This window comes from Culex quinquefasciatus, chromosome 3 (assembly GCF_015732765.1).
Source record: "Culex quinquefasciatus strain JHB chromosome 3, VPISU_Cqui_1.0_pri_paternal, whole genome shotgun sequence".
Classification (NCBI taxonomy): Eukaryota; Metazoa; Arthropoda; class Insecta; order Diptera; family Culicidae; genus Culex; species Culex quinquefasciatus.
Window position 1 is genome coordinate 150,187,610 of NC_051863.1, and position 19,811 is coordinate 150,207,420.

Sequence of the window (19,811 nt, forward strand, 5' to 3'; positions counted from 1 at the left end):
GATCAACATCCCACCACACACACAGACATTTGCTCAGAATTTGATTCTGAGTCGATAGGTATACATGAAGGTGGGTCTAGGAGGTCTAATTGAGAAGTTCATTTTTCGAGTGATTTTATAGTCTTTCCTCAGTAACGTGAGGAAGGCAAAAACATGAAACACGAGACTTAAAGTTTTTCGTAGTTTTGTTCAAAAATGCTCAAAATGAACTGCTGAACACGGGAAAATTAATAAGAATTTGGGATTCCGGCATCAAAAACCTATTTTTAATTATTGCAATTTCCTTGAGAACTCACTGTATAACAAGTAATCTTAACACGCCCGTTATCAACTCTGTCCGTAGCTCAGAACAATAAGCCAGCCAGCCGGCTAGTCCAGTAGCAGGAGGCATTATCGCGCTATCTCTTCCTGAAGAGTTCCCAGCATCGCACCAAATCGTGATCTCTCCCTGTTCCTCCCCCTCCTCTGCCGCGTATGGCATAGCTCGGGGAACACTAATTAAATTATAAAAGAGACTAAGAACGTGAAAATCGCTGCCACATATGCCGCGGAGGGCTGCCAGTGAAGTTCAAGTGATCTGTGAATAGAGAAAAGTGGTAAAGTCATCCTCGTGGGAGGTTTCATCAGGAAGGACAAAACCGCGCCGTGCGGCGTGGGATAAATTGGCAAGGATTATTTTTAAACTCCCGGCACTTCACCGAGGAAGGGGAGCAGTGACAAATGTGATGTGATGTGGTGAAATTTTGAACTGGCTTTCCAAATGGAACCGTAAGAGGATTGGCTGAACGTGAAAATTGAGGAAAACTCACATTCCACAAGTGGGGGCGAAAGCTCAAACGTTACTGTCGTGTAACTGGAGGGAGGTGGCGAAAGTCAAAAATTAAGCATCATGGGAGCGGAAAAGGAGTACCACGAGTTGGGGGAGCAGCCGCAGGAAAAGAGTACAAATTGTGTGGGGGAAGATGTGGAAAAGTGTTCCAACAAAAAAGTGCAAGAAGTGGAATTTTCCGCGAAATTTGAAGAACATTACAGAAGAAACGGTGACGGAGATGAAAAGGGTGTCAAAAATGGGGCGGAAATGGAGAAGATGTTGCCGAATGATTTGGAGGACATGTTTAAGGATATGCCACTGACGAAGGATACCACGTGCGGGTTCTGGATTTTCAAGGGAGAGTTTCTGCAGAGGTGAGTAGGAGTGGCGTTGCGATCTGAACAAAATTTGAATGTTTTTTTTTGTTCAATGTAGTGAAGTGATTTTTAAAACTGTGTAAATATGAAGTTAAAATAAAATTGTGTACACATCACGTTACTTAACTGAGCTCAGAATCATACTACTTAAATATTTAAAAATATGTTGCCTCAAAACTTGTTGTTTAAGTTTTTTCTGATTTTGAAAATTTATATGATTTCTTGTGGTTATATCTAAGTTTCTAGTGATTCAAAAGTAGCATACTTTATTCTAATGCTTTATTGAGGCTTCAATAAGTTGAATGCCCCGAGATTTTTTTTTATTGAGAATTGAATGAAAAAAATGAGGCAGTTTTTTGTAGATTCAGCTTGATTTGTTCTAGAAGTCGTTTTCAAATTGGATAAAACTTCCAGCGTTTGTGTATCAATCCCAGTTCTATTAGTTTCGTTCGAAAGGTCTTTGAAATGTGCCATGAATATACGGGATTGGTTTCTCTGTGCAAATAACTGTTAAAAATTTATAATTTATAATTTCAAATATCCATATCTTTTACATCAGTCTTCAACCTCGCTTGAGTCAAAAGTAAGAGAATTTAATGTACAATGATAAGTATCAACCAATCTCAGTTGATTTTTTTATAACAAACTTTTAATTTCGTTAAATTTTGCTCTGTAGGCCTACATGACGGCACTTTTTTATCTCAAAAAATATTTTAAAATTTTACGTTACCTTGCTGTTTTCAATGAAATATTGCTAGATTTTTTGAAGATAATATAAAAAAACGATTTTAATAAAAACAAATTTAATCCACCCTCAGGTGGTTGCCCAAGTAACATTTTTAAACCAACTAGCCACCACCAAGTTTTATTAAGGGTTTATTGTAGCATCTTGATTGCCTAATAGTTTTATTTGGGCATTCACCGCAACCAACAAGCAAGAGCTAATTAATAGGTTCTAACAGGGTTTCATGCCTCGGACATAAAACCGGGAGGAAATAAAAGCCGACTGGCTTTCAATAAGGTTTTATGAAAGTTTTAACAGAGGCTTGAAAACCAGATGGCAATGCCATGCCAAACGGTTTTATCGCATGCTTTGTTAAAACCTAGGGTGTTGTAGTTGTTGATGAAACTTTCAGCGTTTGTTTGTCTGCTTGTCTATCTATTCCAACTCTCTTAGATGCATTCGAAACCCTTTAAAATGTGCCATAGACGTCCCGGATTGGTTTAACTTTTTCTCATAGCTTTTGCTAATTACTGCTCAAAATGGATTTTATTAAAACCTTAATATCTTTTTGCAGCAGCCTCCAACACCAATACTCCTATTGGTCAAAAGTTAGGGAATTTCATGGACTATAAGCCTATGGTATTTACTTGTTGGCCAATTGCAGTTTTTCTCATAGTTTTTCGATTTTTCTATAACAAACATTTTACAACGTTAGCTTTTGCCCTGTAGACTTCCGTAGAGGAACTTTTTGGTCTCAATTTTGTCATATTCGAAATCCTCAGAAAATTTTAAGTTAGTTAGAAGTATTGGGGTGGTAAATTTGATTTAAAAAATAATCAAAAAAAAACATTTTTGAAAAAAGAAATAGATCTTATTTACTCTGTGATCAATACGTCAAATGCTGTATCAAGTAGGCGAAAACCTGTTTTATCCCTAATCCAAGAGGGCTCATATTTGGCATAAGTTCATCTCATGTATAGACAAACAAACGCTGAAAGTTTCATCCAAATCGGAGCACCTCGATACGACCTCTAGAACAAACCAAGCAATATTTACAAAAACTGCCTCTTAAGGGACCCCAAGACGAATCGAATGAGACCAAAACGGAAAAAATCTGTTCAGCCAATGTCGAGATAATCGAGTGACAATTTTTTGATCAACATCCCACCACACACACAGACATTTGCTCAGAATTCTGAGTCGACAGGTATACATGAAGGTGGGTCTAGGAGGTCTAATTGGGAAGTTCATTTTTCGAGTGATTTTATAGCCTTTCCTCAGTAATGTGAGGAAGGCAAAAATGTTGACTACAGTAAAACATAGAATATCAGCACATCCGTGGAACTCTGAACAAATTTCTGCTCAAAAAGTGTGACGAGAAATCAGTTCATTAGTGTTCTACGATAAATTTGTCCTGGATGATTTCTCAGCACACTACGATCTCATAAAAGAAAATGTATACCAGTTAGACTGACATTCGTGGCAACGAATCAAAACAAACAAGCTCATCACGATTTGCACCTTTTTATCAACTAAAAATTGAGTGAAAATGTGTTTCCGTTAAACTGGCCATCACACGCAATGTTAAGCGTTTTGCGTTTTGCGTCTTCCATAAACAACCATCTTAACAAGAGTACAGATTGAAAGTTAAAAAACTTGGCCTGGTGACATCAACTAAGACAACAGAAGTGATCACTTGAGGCACATTTAAAATTGCTTCATTGAACCACTTGTTTTCAAATAACTACCGTACCTTTCAAGCGTAATGTTTATTTCAGTTCAACTTATGTCTTCTTTGTACAAGATTCATAAAAATAATGCTCGTAACAAATCTAACTATCCCCAACCACCGGAAAATAATCCATTCAGATGGCACTTCTCTGGTTCTTGATCAAGTCACTAAACATTTTTCATCACATTTGTTTTATGGAAATCCGTTTCTTTTAGGACGCAATAGAATATGAACGAAAATGGTTCCAGAAGATGGACGGAAATTTGTAAACATTAGAAAATTGTTTTTTTGCATGGCCAGCTACGATGTTGTTTTCTTTTATGTGTATAACAGTTTATGCCAGTTTCTATCAGTCAAGGGGTTCTAAAGTTGTGTTTCGAGTTATTTGCTCAGGATGGAGAAAAAATCGTGCTGTTGATCAACCCCTCGGTTAAATCTATTATAAAATCTGTTATAAAAGTTGGAGCTCTCCACCGCTAGAGGCAGCACTGTATAAATCCCTCTTTTTGAATCTCAAGTTCTACCAATGTGATATCAGTCAGTCAGTTTTTTTAAATGTCTATAGACAAACTATATATTTTCCACGAACATAACTATTCTAAAAAAAATAAATGAGAGGAATATTTAACATTTTTCATAAATAGATATTTTAAGCATGAAGTTTAAAGATACTTATTCAATCATTAGCATTCCTTTTTTTAAAAAAAAGTGAGTCTATGACGCATTTTTGACATGTTGAGCTTTGATAATGCCACTGCCAAACATTCCATAAAATTCTTTGAATATCTAGCAAATTTTTGGCAGTGGCATATCTGTTATCATTCCATTAGATTATTTGATACTTTTTACTTCGAAATTGAGAAAATAAAGCAGGAAAAATCCCAGTTTTGAGTTTTAAAACTTGGTTTAAATTTTGCGTAATAATTAAAATTATTTCTCATTTCCTGAAAAAAATTAAACTCGGAAAAATTGGACCCTCTAACAACTGACTTTTGTTAATAGAAAAATTTCCCGGAAATTTCCTTAAGCCACAAATAAAAATTAACCAAATGAGTTTCTTATAAGATTATCAAAAAGAAGAAAACTGGAGTATGGATTGCTATTATTCTTGATTTTAGTTCATTATTTCTGGCAGGTTCAACCTGCGGGTTATTCGCTGCTTAGAAAATGCAAAAATTTGCATACATTTGCTATGTCAAAAAAAGCCACTAAACATGACTAGTTTGTCCAAACTAGATTCATACAATTTTGAAGACTGGTTATAAAAAATGGACTTGTGAAAAATTGATAATGCACATCTTGAGATGGGTTCTTTTAATTGAGGCTTCCGTTCCGTTTTTCCCATTTTAGTTTTTATATGTTTGTGAGGACTAAAAATGAGCTCTACGATACGACGATTCGATTTTTCTTTTGCTCTACTCACAAAATCTGATACCACAGAATTATTTCTTTGGAAAAAAAGTTAATTTATTAACAGAAAATATTGTCAACCAAAACTGTATAAATCACATCAAGATGCAAAACCAAATTTGCAATCGAAAATGATTTCACAAATTTATTGATAATGCGCACTGTTTTCAAGTTATAAACATTTGTGGGTTAGATTTTTCGAAAAATACAACAAAAGTTTTTTGACTTTGTTGATCAAACTGCTGGTCGCCAAGATACAGCGTCTTGAAATTTATTTATTTTTGAAAAATTAATCGAATCAATACTTTACGAGATATATCGAGTAGAAAAAATAAGGGCTTAAAAATAGTATTTCAGCTAGATAGCTTATCGAAATTGTAGTTTCAGCAACAAGTGGCAAAAGAGGTATTTTCAAAACGTGTCGCACATAAATACGACGGGTGCTGAAAAAACCAAGTTTTGCCACTAGTGCTAAACAACATTTTTTGCAATTCCACAAAAAAAAAAAAAACAAATTTTAAGTGGAATTGTAAGTCAAATGTTCATGTATTTTGTCAATGAACCGTTAAAATTAAAGAAATGTTGAAAATATTACTTTTCCAAAAAAATGCTGAAAAGTTGCAGCACTTTTCAGCATTTATTTTGAAAAGTGTTACTATTCGAATCTTTTATTTTTGTTACAGAAAAGTAGGCTTTTTCGTCGTTCGAGAATGACAGGAAAAATAATAGTTTCACGACGAAATTGCAAAAATATTTTGATCATCGGTAGTTTTAATCCATAAAGTATGTTTAAATTGCAAACAGCTTAACATTTTTCGAAAAAAAATCCAAATGCCTTTATCATGAAAACGGTGAACTTGATTTTGAATTGCGTTAAGTCATTTTGGATTGCACTTTTTTCTCATGTAAAAAATATTCTTAAATTTTTGTAAAAATGTTTACCAATGATATTTTCCGTTTTTTTCTTTTTAGTCTCCTTAAACATATGAAAAAATCGAAAATAAAAAAAATATGTATTTTGGAAAGTAAATTTTTAGTTATAAAACATAATCATCTTCTACAACTTTGTCGAAGACACCAAATCGATCAATACATTCCTTCTCAAGGTACAGATTTTCGAAGATACCCATTTGTATGACCAGCACGTAGAATTCTCGAAAATTATTTATGAAATTGTGCAAAATTGCTCAGAAGTGATAAAATAAAATCAAATGAAAGTTGTAAATAATCGCTAAAATAATATATTGAAATAGGAAACCAGATGCATTTTTCACAGTTGCATAAAAATCATTTGGGACAACTTTGTTCTTCTTGGCAATGAAATTCAAAGAACTATTTGTTCATTCACAGATTCGCCAACAAGAAAGCGTACGTCTTCCTGTACGGAGTCGTGGGCTGTGTCTTCTCGGCCACCTACGCGTACTTCAACGGAACCATCACCACGCTGGAGAAGCGGTACAAAATTCCCAGCCGAAACACCGGCATCATCTCGATCGGGAACGACATCAGCTCGCTGTTTCTGTCCGCCATCCTGAGCTATTACGCCGGCAAGGGACACCGACCGCGGTGGATCGCCTTCGGGCTGTTCACGATCGTGCTGTTCTGCTGGTTGAACGCACTGCCTCACTTGCTGTACGGGCCCGGGGAATCGGCGCTGGCGTTGACCACCGAGTACGGGGCGACGTACGACGAGAACCAGACCAAGGAGGTGTTTGAAGCGCAGAAGGCGAAAACGCTTTGCCGGGCGAACGGGACTCGGGGAGCGGAGTGTGAGGTCGAGGAGGGAAATTTGGCTCCACAGGCGGTGCTGTTTGTGGCGCAGTTTATCTCAGGGATCGGGAGTTCGCTGTATTACACGCTTGGGGTGTCCTACATGGACGACAACATCAAAAAGTCCAAGACTCCTGCCCTGGTTAGTGAGTATCCTATTAAGTTGAGTGTTTTCACCTGCATATAACTCTCGTTATTTCCTCTTTACCCTAAGGTGTCTCCTACTTCCTCCGGATGCTGGGTCCTGCCATCGGGTATGCCCTGGCCTCGTACTGCCTCAAGCTGTACATTTCCCCGTCCATGAACCCGACCATCACCAACAAGGATCCCCGCTGGCTCGGCGCCTGGTGGATCGGATGGCTCGTTCTGGGGCTGGTCCTCGGTTTCTTTGCCCTTTTTATCGGTCTTTTCCCCAAGCAACTTCCGAGGGCCGCCGTCCGGAAGCGAATCGCCATCGAGAAGCAGAAACTTGGCATGAAACTCAGCGAGGTGAAGAAGGAGGACGAACTGCCGGCCTCGTTCAAGGACATGCTCAAGACGTTCAAGCGGCTGCTCAAAAACAAGATCCTCATGCTGAACAACATCGCGTCGGTGTTTTACTTCTTCGGCTACATGCCGTACTGGATCTTCACGCCCAAGTACATCGAAACGCAGTACAAACAGTCGGCGTCCACGTCCAGTCTGGTGACGGGCACGGTGGCGTTGGTCTTTTCCGCCGTCGGAGTGCTCATTTCGGGCGTTGTGATATCGCGGTACAAGCCGAGGGCCCGCTACATGGCCGCGTGGAACGTCATGGTGGGACTGCTGTCCGTCAGCGGGATGATCGGGTACGCCTTTTTGGGATGTTCTGCGAGTGAAAACTCGGTCATCGTGAATCATCCGTCGACGTGAGTTTTAAGTTACCCATACATGTTACACCTCAACTCAAGCGTCAATTTGCTCTAGAACCGACCTAACGCCCACGTGCAACTCAGCCTGCCAGTGCGACTACGTCAAATACTCCCCCATCTGCGGCGAGGACGGCAACACCTACATTTCGGCGTGCCATGCCGGCTGCCGGCAACAGTACCAGATTGGTGACCTTAAGGTCAGTCAACCCCTACCGAGGAAAAACAATCATTATCACATGACTTTCTCGAGATGAACGTAAACATACTACCGTTAGAACTTATCTTATCGCTTCGTTGCAGAAAAGTGCATCTGGAAAGATTTTCTAATTTATCACCACTGCTATTTCTTGTTTATTTGCATAACCCTCGCAGACGTACGACGAGTGTGCTTGCATAGAGGCCAGAAATCACTCAGGCCACGACCCCGTTTTGGAACGGTTACGAAGCTCCTCCAACGGAAGCCAACTTACGCCGTACTCACTCACCTACGATGAGCTGGTAAGCTATTTGTCATTCTTTTTTCTTTCAGAAAATGACGAGTTGTATTTCATCCATCTTTAATTGAAATTTCCTCTCACCATTCTTTCCCCCCTCAGCAACCACCCCTCGGCGGCAAGGCCATCGCCGGTCCCTGCCCGATGGACTGCAAGCGGGAGTTTTTCACGTTTTTGGCGGTCATGTGCTTCCTGAAGTTTTCCGGCGCGACCGGGCGGGCCAGCAACTTCCTGGTGTCGGTGCGGTGCGTCGACGAGAAGGACAAAACCGTCTCGATGGGCTTCGGCATGATGCTGCTCAGCCTGATGTCCTTCATCCCGAGTCCGATCTTTTTCGGCCTGGTGCTGGACCGGACCTGCCTGGTGTGGGGCAAAACCTGCTCCGGCAAGGGCAACTGCTGGCTGTACGACGGTGAAACGTTACGGTGAGGACGAGAAACCCAAAAAAAAAATCAAACTTTAACTAATGTCCTGCTTCCTGTTTCATCGTTCAGGTACCTTTTGAACTTTATCGCGGCCGGGTTCGTGCTGGTGGGGACGCTGTTCGACTGCGGGGTGTGGTACTACGTCAAGAATCTGAAAATTTTCGACGACGAGGTGAAGGACAAGGAAATCGATCTGGCGGAAAAGGAGGAGCAAGCAACGACGGATCGGCCGTCGTAGGAATGAAGTCCTACTGGTTAAATGTTAAGTTTTAGAGAAAATTCCAAAGATTTACACCTGTACATTAATGTAGTGCAAATGAGATTATAAAACAAAACTTCTTCATTCGTTTTGCATTTCATAATATCACATTGGGTAATTCTCCGCCAACTCACACAGCAGTTGCCCCGACCCCTCTTCGATTTGCGTGAAACTTTGTCCTAAAGGGTAACTTTTGCCCCTGATCACGAATCCGAGGTCCGTTTTTTGATATCTCGTGACGAAGGGGCGGTACGACCCCTTCCATTTTGAACATGCGAAAGAGGTGTTTTTCAATAATTTGCAGCCTGAAACGGTGATGAGATAGAAATTTGGTGTCAAAGGGACTTTTATGTAATTAGACGCCCGATTTGATGGCGTTCTCAGAATTCCGAAAAATGTATTTTCATCGAAAAAAACACTAAAAAAGTTTTAAAAATTCTCCCATTTTCCGTTACTCGACTTTAAAAATTTTTGGAACATGTCATTTGATGGGAAATTTAATGTACTTTTCGAATCTACATTGACCCAGAAGGGTCATTTTTAAATTTTGAACCAAATTTTTAATTTTAAAATTTCGTGTTTTTTCTAACTTTGCAGGGTACTTTTTTAGAGTGTAACAATGTTCCACAAAGTTGCAGAACAGACAATTACAAAAATTTTGATATATAGACATAAGGGGTTTGCTTATAAACATCACGAGTTATCGCGATTTTACGAAAAAAAAGTTTTGAAAAAGTTGGTCGTCATCGATCATGGCCGTTCATGGTCACCCGCGACAGACACGCACGACGAAACTAAGAGAAACGCAAAAAGTTACTTTTTCAAAACTTTTTTTCGTAAAATAGCGATAACTCGTGATGTTTATAAGCAAACCCCTTATGTCTATATATCAAAATTTTTGTAATTGTCTGCTCTACAACTTTGTAGAACATTGTTACACTCTAAAAAATTACCCTGCAAAGTTAGAAAAAACACGAAATTTTAAAATGAAAAATTTTGTTCAAAATGTAAAAATGACCCTTCTGGGTCAATGTAGATTCGAAAAGTACATTAAATTTCCCATCAAATGACATGTTCCAAAAATTTTTAAAGTCGAGTAACGGAAAATGGGAGAATTTTTAAAAAGTTTCTAGTGTTTTTTTTCGATGAAAAATACGTATTTTCGGAATTCTGAGTACGCCATCAAATCGGGCGTCTAATTTTACATAAAAGTCCCTTTGACACCAAATTTCTATCTCATCACCGTTTCCGACTGCAAATTATTGAAAAACACCTCTTTTTTCGCATGTTCAAAAATGGAAGGGGTCGTACCGCCCCTCCGTCACGAGATATCAAAAAACGGACCTCGGATTCGTGATCAGGGACAAAAGTTACCCCTTAGGAAAAAGTTTTACGCAAATCGAAGAGGGGTCGGGGCAACTTTTCCCGATTTCGTGTGAGTTGGTAGAGAATTACCCCATTTCAATACTCATAAATCAAGTTGATTATTTATTTATACAATAACGAATCAATTCAACGTGAAATCTAACTATCGATACTAACACAAATCAGGATAAAATCACAAATCTTTGCCAAATAAGCGCTGATTTGTCGTCATTATAGATACCTAATGTTTTTCTAAGACATTTTTCGTTGGAGGATTCTTGTAATTGAAAGAAAGATGTCCGCCAGAAATATATTGCAGAAAAGCTCATGGTCTACATCCATTTGAACGTTACTGATTTTTTGAAAATAGTTCTGCTCTGTTCTGAGAGTCACGTGTCTCTGATCTATTTTTCAAATCGTCGCTTATGTGCTAACTTGTCGTTTGTTGATTTTGGGCCAAATTGAGTCAAGAACACCATTTTGTGCTGCTCACAATGCCTCATCTTTTGACCTTCACAGATCCCCAAAATTCGATTTCAATCCTGAGATATTCAATAAAAACCGAAAAAACTCCGTGCATTTTTATAACTTTTCATATGAAAGAAATTTCAATCTTGTCGTGCTATCTTGACACAGCCTGAAAATTGATGTAAGTGCGACAATTGACCAAAGGGATTCAGGTCAAAACGCGTTTGACACTGGTACGAGCACGACTAACTCGGGACTACAGCAACCATATTCAACCAAACTTCAGGACAAATCATAGAACGGTCAACCAAACAAAACGTTTTTGTCGTTTCTGTTTATTCGTTTTTCTCGGAACGTCAAAAAGCGACGTACAACAAGATAGCACGACGGCGTCGAAATGTCACATTGGTTTGCAGAGAACTCAGAATCCATACACTTGAATATAAATTTTCGCATCACTGACATATGGCCATCTGGTGAGCAGCAGCTGTATCAGTTATTTCATGCAATGTTGCATGCATTTTTGCGTACTAGCTTTGTTGTATAGCAGGAGCTGATTTTTTTCAGTTCGGATAATACATAGGCTGTTGAGAAAACTGTGAATTTAGAAAAAAATAGTAATTTGGAATATTTTGCTAGAAAGTCTTTCAAAAATCAATAGAAATATTTGAATAAAAGCAAACACATCTGCTATCAACTATATATTTCTTTATTTCATTGATATACGAAAGAACCCATTTTTTAGTGTTTCAAATCTTGTTTTACAACAGGGGTGCTCAAAGTTTTTGGAGACCGGGCCAAATTTGAAGCTCAAATGAGCTTGTGGGCCAAATTTACAAAAGAATATTTTTAGAAAAAAATTAAATTACGTTATTTTAATTTAAAAAGTTTGATTTCTGCTATTCAAAAAAAATCAAGTTAATAGAAACCACAAAATGACGGTTTTCTACCGATATTGTTGAAATTGATAAAATAATGTTTAGCTGAATGTACTTGTGTTTTCAACAAAAATTCAAGTTTTGTTTTTATATTTCGAAAATTGTGACACTAAATGTTGAACAATTCATCTAAAGACGTAATTTTATCTATAAGTTAAGTGTACCTAATAAAAAATCGAGAGCCAGAATTTCATTATTTCAATAAAAATAAATGTTAGAAAATGTTTTAACCTTCCGTATAATTAAACTGCAATCATTATATAAAAAAAGATTCGGCAACAAAAACATATTAGTGTACATTTATTTCATCGAAAACTCATTAAAATTCATTTTTTTTTATAAACTCAATCATGCTCAAATTATTCTAAATGCAAAGGAATGCATATTTAATCAATTTCAGTTGATTGCACTTAAATTTCATTTTTTTAAGGTTTCTGAAAATATATTTTTGCTCCTGGTTTTTTGAGCAAATTTTAAAATAATGGGGAGGGGTGGGTTGATCGACGAAAGCTTTGTAACATATTTGCAACAAACTTGATCCTTCTATTTCCACATTTTGTCTGCCTGAATCAGTTGTTTTTTTTAAATATTTCCAAAAATGTTTCACGATATTTACTAGTTTCACTCACATTGAAACGTGTAAACTGCCCATGTTCGCATAAATGTCCCATATGCAAAAACAGCAAGCTGAGAAAAACGCATTTGAAGTTTGTCCCACACATAAGGTTACGTGTTAAGTTTTCGCGAAAAAACTGGATTTCCTCCTGATTTCTAGAACAAAGTATTGGATGTTATATGCTTTTCTGAAAGATCTCACAATTTTGAACAAAACTGCATCAATAACTCAAAAACGATGAAAATGCATATGGGACATTTATACGATCAGGGGCAGTAAACTGGCTTTAATTATAACATTTTTGAACAAAATATTTGTATCCTAAAGTGGGGATCAAAATATCGATAATTCAGAAGTTTTTTTATTATCAAAAAATAAAAAAGATTACAATATACAGTCGACTCTCTGGTTGTCAATATCCAAGGGACCGTCGAGGAAGAGAATCATCAGTTTACAGAACGATGCAAAATGAAGACTCGATCGAAAATATTTTTTTCTTGATACCCAGCTATGGGAGAGAATCATGGCAACGTCCATCAAACAAAAACAAACTAATGTCAAACACCCTTCAAAGCTTCGTTTCGCCAAGAAAAATGTCTATGCAAGCCATGAAAAAGTGAAATTATTGACAACCGGAAGAGATTTTTAAAGCAAACAGAATCTAAGGGACCGTCGAGGAAGAGATCCTTCAAGCAAGGGAAAATATCGAGGAATGAAGATAATTAAAGTATGCAGATTGAAGGGACTGAAGAATTCATCGATAGATGGAGAATTATTGATATCGAGAAGATCGACAGCCAGAGAGTCGACTGTAAATGTTCAAAATAAACCTAAATTTTGAAAAAGTATAAAATCAAATAACAAATGGTCAACGGGCCATTTTACATGATCATTCAAAATGGGTCCGCGGGCCCAAAATATCACCTCGTGGGTCACGTTTGGCCCGCGGCCCATGCTTTGGTCACCCCTGTTTTAAAAGTGAAATTTCTAAAATTTTTGTGCGCCCAAAATTTGATATTCATTTTATGTAAAGCTATTTTTTCCCGTATTTTGCAACCAGTTTCACTTTCATTTTATGTAAAGCTATTTTTTCCCGTATTTTGCAACCAGTTTCACGTATTTTGCAACCAGCTTCACTATGAATATGAGTAGGCACCAAAAACCTAAAGGGGGATAAAGTATGTTTTATGTTTTATGTTTTATGTTTTATGTTTTATGTTTTATGTTTTATGTTTTATGTTTTATGTTTTATGTTTTATGTTTTATGTTTTATGTTTTATGTTTTATGTTTTATGTTTTATGTTTTATGTTTTATGTTTTATGTTTTATGTTTTATGTTTTATGTTTTATGTTTTATGTTTTATGTTTTATGTTTTATGTTTTATGTTTTATGTTTTATGTTTTATGTTTTATGTTTTATGTTTTATGTTTTATGTTTTATGTTTTATGTTTTATGTTTTATGATTTATGTTTTATGTTTTATGTTTTATGTTTTATGTTTTATGTTTTATGTTTTATGTTTATGTCTTATGTTTTATGTCTTATGTTTTATGTTTTATGTTTTATGTTTTATGTTTTATGTTTATGTTTTATGTCTTATGTTTTATGTTTTATGTCTTATGTTTTATGTTTTATGTTTTATGTTTTATGTTTATGTTTATGTTTTATGTCTTATGTCTTATGTTTATGTTATGTTTTATGTTTTATGTTTTATGTTTTATGTTTTATGTCTTATGTCTTATGTTTTATGTTTTATGTCTTATGTTTTATGTCTTATGTTTTATGTCTTATGTTTTATGTCTTATGTTTTATGTCTTATGTTTTATGTCTTTATGTCTTATGTTTTATGTTTTATGTCTTATGTTTATGTTTTATGTTTTATGTTTTATGTTTTATGTCTTATGTTTTATGTTTATGTCTTTATGTTTTATGTTTTATGTCTTATGTTTTATGTTTATGTCTTATGTTTTATGTTTTATGTTTTATGTTTTATGTTTTATGTTTTATGTCTTTATGTTTATGTTTTATGTCTTATGTCTTATGTTTTATGTTTTATGTTTTATGTCTTATGTTTTATGTTTTATGTTTTATGTTTTATGTTTTATGTTTTATGTTTTATGTTTTATGTTTATGTTTTATGTTTTATGTTTTATGTTTTATGTTTTATGTTTTATGTTTTATGTTTATGTTTTATGTTTTATGTTTATGTTTTATGTTTATGTTTATGTTTTATGTTTTATGTTTTATGTTTTATGTCTTATGTTTTATGTTTTATGTTTTATGTTTTATGTTTTATGTTTATGTTTATGTTTTATGTTTTATGTTTTATGTTTTATGTTTTATGTTTTATGTTTTATGTTTTATGTTTTATGTTTTATTTTATGTTTTATGTTTTATGTTTTATGTTTTATGTTTTATGTTTATGTTTTATGTTTTATGTTTTATGTTTTATGTTTTATGTTTTATGTTTTATGTTTATGTTTTATGTTTTATTTTATGTTTTATGTTTATGTTTTATGTTTTATGTTTTATGTTTTATGTTTTATGTTTTATGTTTATGTCTTTATGTTTTATGTTTTATGTTTTATGTTTTATGTTTTATGTTTTATGTTTTATGTTTTATGTTTTATGTTTATGTTTTGTTTTATGTTTTATGTTTTATGTTTTATGTTTTATGTTTTATGTCTTATGTTTTATGTTTTATGTTTTATGTTTTATGTTTTATGTTTTATGTTTTATGTTTTATGTTTTATGTTTTATGTTTTATGTTTTATGTTTTATGTTTTATGTTTTATGTTTTATGTTTTATGTTTTATGTTTTATGTTTTATGTTTTATGTTTTATGTTTTATGTTTTATGTTTTATGTTTTTAAAAGTTGATGCCATGTTAAAAAAAATTGCATTTAGAAGATGCAAATTTATAAAAAATAAATATTCCCGATTTTGCAGATTCTTTGAAGATTACAAAATTAAAAAGTAAAAAAAAACATCATATCGGAACGACCCATGACCAGTTGAAAAAATTTGACACAAGTTTGCACGCAACATCTTACCGACTGTCCATCTAGCGGGAGCTAGCCGAAACTAGGTGAAGCCGTTACACGCCACATTGCTTGTAACATGATGTTTGCAGCATAATTTGGATGGTTCGCTTCTATGCTGCCAGCATGGCAATAAGCGGGTTGTTGCTATGCTGTCAGCATAAATATGAACATGGACAAATCATTACAAAATCAAACATGTTTTTAGCGTTGCGTTTTGTTATCCTTGAAATCATACTTTATCCATTTATTTCTATAATAATAGCAATTGTCATATTTTCAATGTTTCTAATTTTTTGTTATACCAATTGCTTTATGGAATTGTAATTGCCAAGAACATTCCGGTGATTTTTTTTGAAAGCAGGAGTTGAAGTTGACACATTTTCAGAAGCCGCTATGGAGTTCCCTCAACCTTGGGAACTACAACTAACTTTTTTTTTTAAATATAATCGTCATTAAAAATCAAATTAAAATAAAATATTTGTCAATAAATAAACCCAATAAGCTTTCTGGATTAGAAGAGTGTCTTATTCAATGTAATTAAAATGATATGTTGTTTGTCATTTATTTTTTGATATAGGTCCTTGCATTCTTATTTTAATATAGGGTAATTCTCTACCAACTCACACGAAATCGGGAAAAGTTGCCCCGACCCCTCTTCGATTTGCGTGAAACTTTGTCCTAAGGGGTAACTTTTGTCCCTGATCACGATTCCGAGGTCCGTTTTTTGATATCTCGTGACGGAGGGGCGGTACGACCCCTTCCATTTTTGAACATGCGAAAAAAGAGGTGTTTTTCAACAATTTGCAGCCTGAAACGGCGATGAGATAGAAATTTGGTGTCAAAGGGACTTTTGTGTAAAATTAGACGCCCGATTAGATGGCGTACTCAGAATTCCGAATAAACGTATTTTTCATCGAAAAAAACACTAAAAAAGTTTTAAAAATTCTCCCATTTTCCGTTACTCGACTGTAAAAAATTTTGGAACATGTCATTTTATGGGAAATTTAATGTGCTTTTCGAATCTACATTGTCCCAGAAGGGTCATTTTTTCATTTAGAACAAAATTTTTCATTTTAAAATTTCGTGTTTTTTCTAACTTTGCAGGGTTATTTTTTAGAGTGTAATAATGTTCTACAAAGTTGTAGAGCAGACAATAACAAAAATTTTGATATATAGATATAAGGGATTTGCTATTAAACATCACAAGTTATCGCGATTTTACGAAAAAAAAGTTTTGAAAAAGTTACTTTTTGCGTTTCTCTTTGTTTCGTCGTCCGTGTCTGTCGCGGGTGACCATGAATGGCCATGATCGATGACGACCAACTTTTTCAAAACTTTTTTTCGTAAAATCGCGATAACTCGTGATGTTTAAAAGCAAACCCCTTATGTCTATATACACGGAGAAAAAACCGTTCCGAAAATCGTGAACAACGTACCACGAATTCGGGAACAACGTGAATTCTACGGTACGAAAACGTACCATGAACAATTTCCATGAACAAAATCACTTTCGTGAACACCTGTTCACGCCGCTAAGTCGACCAAACCCCCTAGCGGATTTAATTGGAACTAAACCTTTCGTTTTCCTTGAGCTTTGAGCTTTTAAGCGTCATTGTATGGTAACAGCGCCATCTATATGTTGTCCGTAAATCAAAATGAAAGCTTTTGCCCTGACATCTGGTGGTCGGTATTTAAAATAAGAACTTCGTATTTGGTTTAGATTTGAAAAGAAATAAGAAAAAGAAAAACAGAAACTACTGTTTATTTATTCAATGAAAATAACATTTTCGCCACAATAATTACACTATTTTCTTCTAAAAAATAAATCCGCATGCCACTAGGTCTCGCTCAATCCGGTCAGGTTGGTTCACGTGAGTTTAGAGTCCGAAAAACGATTTTGAACCTCCCGGATCGTTTCCGCTTCTTCTCGACTGCATCACCGGATGCAGGACAGGGAAAGCAACTGCAATTAGCTCTTCCACTCTTCTTTCTGGCCAAAATCCTGGAACAAAAGCAAACTCGTTAGAAAACAACCAAGGAGCGCAGTTTTTTTCGAAATTCGACAAAAATACAAACTTACCGGGAATGAATTGCCAGATACCATGTCTTGCCGGCCAGGGCCGTTTCGCCATTTGCCGGATGCGATCGCTTCAGGTTCAAACTTAAAGAGAACGGAATCCGGGAGTCGCAGACCGTTGCAGCGGGCAGATTTTTACTGCAATAAATGAAAACATAAGCAAATAAAAAGAAATGTAAACATGTTTATAAAGAATAACTTACCACAGATAGCAATCCGTAGTTTTTTCCCAAATTCCTGAGACTGGGAATGACCAATTCTCCAAAAAAGGTCCATTTCAGCGTGAAAATGAAAAAAATCGCGACGGACAACTCGTCCGAACTTGTTTAGCTGGTTTCACAATGGCGACTGAGCTTTCAAGGGAGCGCGCAGTGAAAACGAAACGCGAAAAAAGAAGATTGTTCAAAAATTACGTAACGTAAAGTTTTTTTTATTATTCGAGGTAAAAATTTAAAAATGACCGGGAAAACTATTTCATTAATTGACAGATGAAATATTTTTATGTTTTCAATTAATTTTAATTATAAAACAAAAACTTGTTAACATGAAGAATTGGGTCCTCAAATTTAATTTAAATGGCTAGTTTGGTAGAGTTCTAAAGCCTATAAGGCTTTCTAGTCAGAGATTTACCAATACATTCAAAGTATGTTTACATTACAGCTGGACGTTTGTTTGCATCAGGTTTCCTATCTCTTTCTAGCAAAAGTTTTTTGTCCGGTGACTTCTAGCTGGTTTTTTTGACTGGCCGCCCGATATGTCAGAAAACATACTTCACAGGGCAGTGACAGCTCGAGCTCGATCAATGTTTGCATCAGGACACTGTGACGAGAAGTTCGTCATTTTTGGGTTAAATTATATTTTTTTCACTGGGCCTAGAAAGCCTATGTGAGAGCCCCGGTTCAATACATCATACAGAAACATAAGCTGCGAACCCATGATTCGACATTTTGGAATTTCGAAAGTCTGGAACGGATTAATAACCCCCATTACCCCATTATCGGTTTACCGCACGGACAACGTGGAAATAGGGTCCTTAAGCCTTATGAAAATTTTTATGTGCAGCGGTGTAAAACACGATTAAAAACCATTTCTGATCACTTTTTTTTCATTTTCATAAATAAAATAATTGACAAGACAATTTCTTTTCAATGGATCAGCTATGGTCCCCTTGGAACGAACTGTCAAGTAGGACCTTTTCTGTCAAAAAGAACCGCTCAGATATTTTTTTAAATTGATATAAAAATCCATTTTAAATCTTTTGCGGTCGTGAAAAGGGTCACTGTACTTTTTTATTTAATTTTAGTGGAAAAAATCAATTGGGTCCTGAAATGAAGCTTAGATTGCTGATATTATAGCGAGTATTATAGTTTACAGCGATAAAGCTTATTTTTCTGAGTACAATGACCCTTTGTACGACCACAAAGAGTTTAAAATGGATTTTAAATCAATTTTAAAAAATTAGCCTCGCGGTCCTTCTTGACGGAAAAGCTCCTACTTGACAGCTCGTTCCAAGGAGACCATAGTTGATCGATCAAAAAAATGTTGTCTTGTCAAAAAAAAAATTTGCATTTAAATGAAAAAAAGTGTCTATGTCAATTTTTATCTACAGCGGTAAAAACACAATCAAAAACCATTTCTAATCACTTTTTTTCATTTTAATGCAAAAAAAATGATTTAAAAATCCATTTTAAACTCTTTGTGGTCGTACAGAAAAATAAGCTTTATGGCTGTAAACAATAATATCAGCAATCTAAGCTTCATTTTAGAACCCAATTGGGTCCTAAAATGAAGTTTAAATTGTTGATTTTATTTTCACAACGATAAGACCACAGAGGGTGTTAACTAGATTTTTGAATATTTTTTAAAAATTAACTTCGCGGCCCTTCTTGACATAAAAGGTCCTACTTGACAGCTCGTTCCAAGGAGACCATAGTTGATCCACCGTAAAATATGTTGTCTTGTCACTTTTTTTTTGCATTAATAGTCAGGACCCGGAGCCTGCAATCCCCGTTACAGTTTATATGGAATTCCAATAAGAATGTAACAGAAAAATCAGGCTTCGGTTCCAGACTGTTAAAATGAAAAAAAAAAAAATATCATTGGTTTGTTTTTTACCGTTGTACTTAAACATTAACAAAGGGCATTAGGACCCTAATACTGAAATTTGTTTAACCCAATCCCTCCTCAGACTCAATGTCACCCCTGATGACGGTAGTATTTTTTTATTTTATTGCTTTAAACATCAAATTCGAGTTCTTCGACCCCATTTAAGACAAATTTTAATGGTTGTATTCCCTATTCAATTAAAAAATGTTTTTTTTTTTTCAATATTTATAACCATCATTTTGACCGCCATCTAGGATTTAATAATTCTTAACCACTTTAGCTTAGGGTAATATTTCAGTTCGGCA

General features: G+C 35.3%; 1 protein-coding gene and 1 long non-coding RNA gene across 3 annotated transcripts in view; one reads left to right on the forward strand and one right to left on the reverse strand.

Annotated features, from left to right (window-relative positions):
- The window catches only part of LOC6037139 (solute carrier organic anion transporter family member 74D), a 13,761-nt gene extending 4,793 nt beyond the window's left edge, over window positions 1-8,968 (forward strand). For both annotated transcript variants that reach the window (XM_001847027.2, XM_038263414.1), the window contains exons 2-8: window positions 344-1,185; window positions 6,405-6,970; window positions 7,039-7,711; window positions 7,770-7,911; window positions 8,087-8,212; window positions 8,311-8,633; window positions 8,703-8,968. In XM_001847027.2, the coding sequence (XP_001847079.2) occupies window positions 890-1,185; window positions 6,405-6,970; window positions 7,039-7,711; window positions 7,770-7,911; window positions 8,087-8,212; window positions 8,311-8,633; window positions 8,703-8,871 (2,295 nt within the window). In that variant the 5' untranslated portion in view covers window positions 344-889 and the 3' untranslated portion in view covers window positions 8,872-8,968. The remainder of the gene's footprint in view (window positions 1-343; window positions 1,186-6,404; window positions 6,971-7,038; window positions 7,712-7,769; window positions 7,912-8,086; window positions 8,213-8,310; window positions 8,634-8,702) is intronic.
- Window positions 8,969-17,126: 8,158 nt separating this feature from the next.
- On the reverse strand, window positions 17,127-17,805 carry LOC6051377. The gene is made up of 3 exons (XR_005278769.1): window positions 17,604-17,805; window positions 17,404-17,538; window positions 17,127-17,325 (listed from the first exon to the last, which is right to left on the reverse strand). It is a non-coding gene; the product is annotated as an uncharacterized LOC6051377 (long non-coding RNA).
- Between the last annotated feature and the right edge of the window lie 2,006 nt (window positions 17,806-19,811).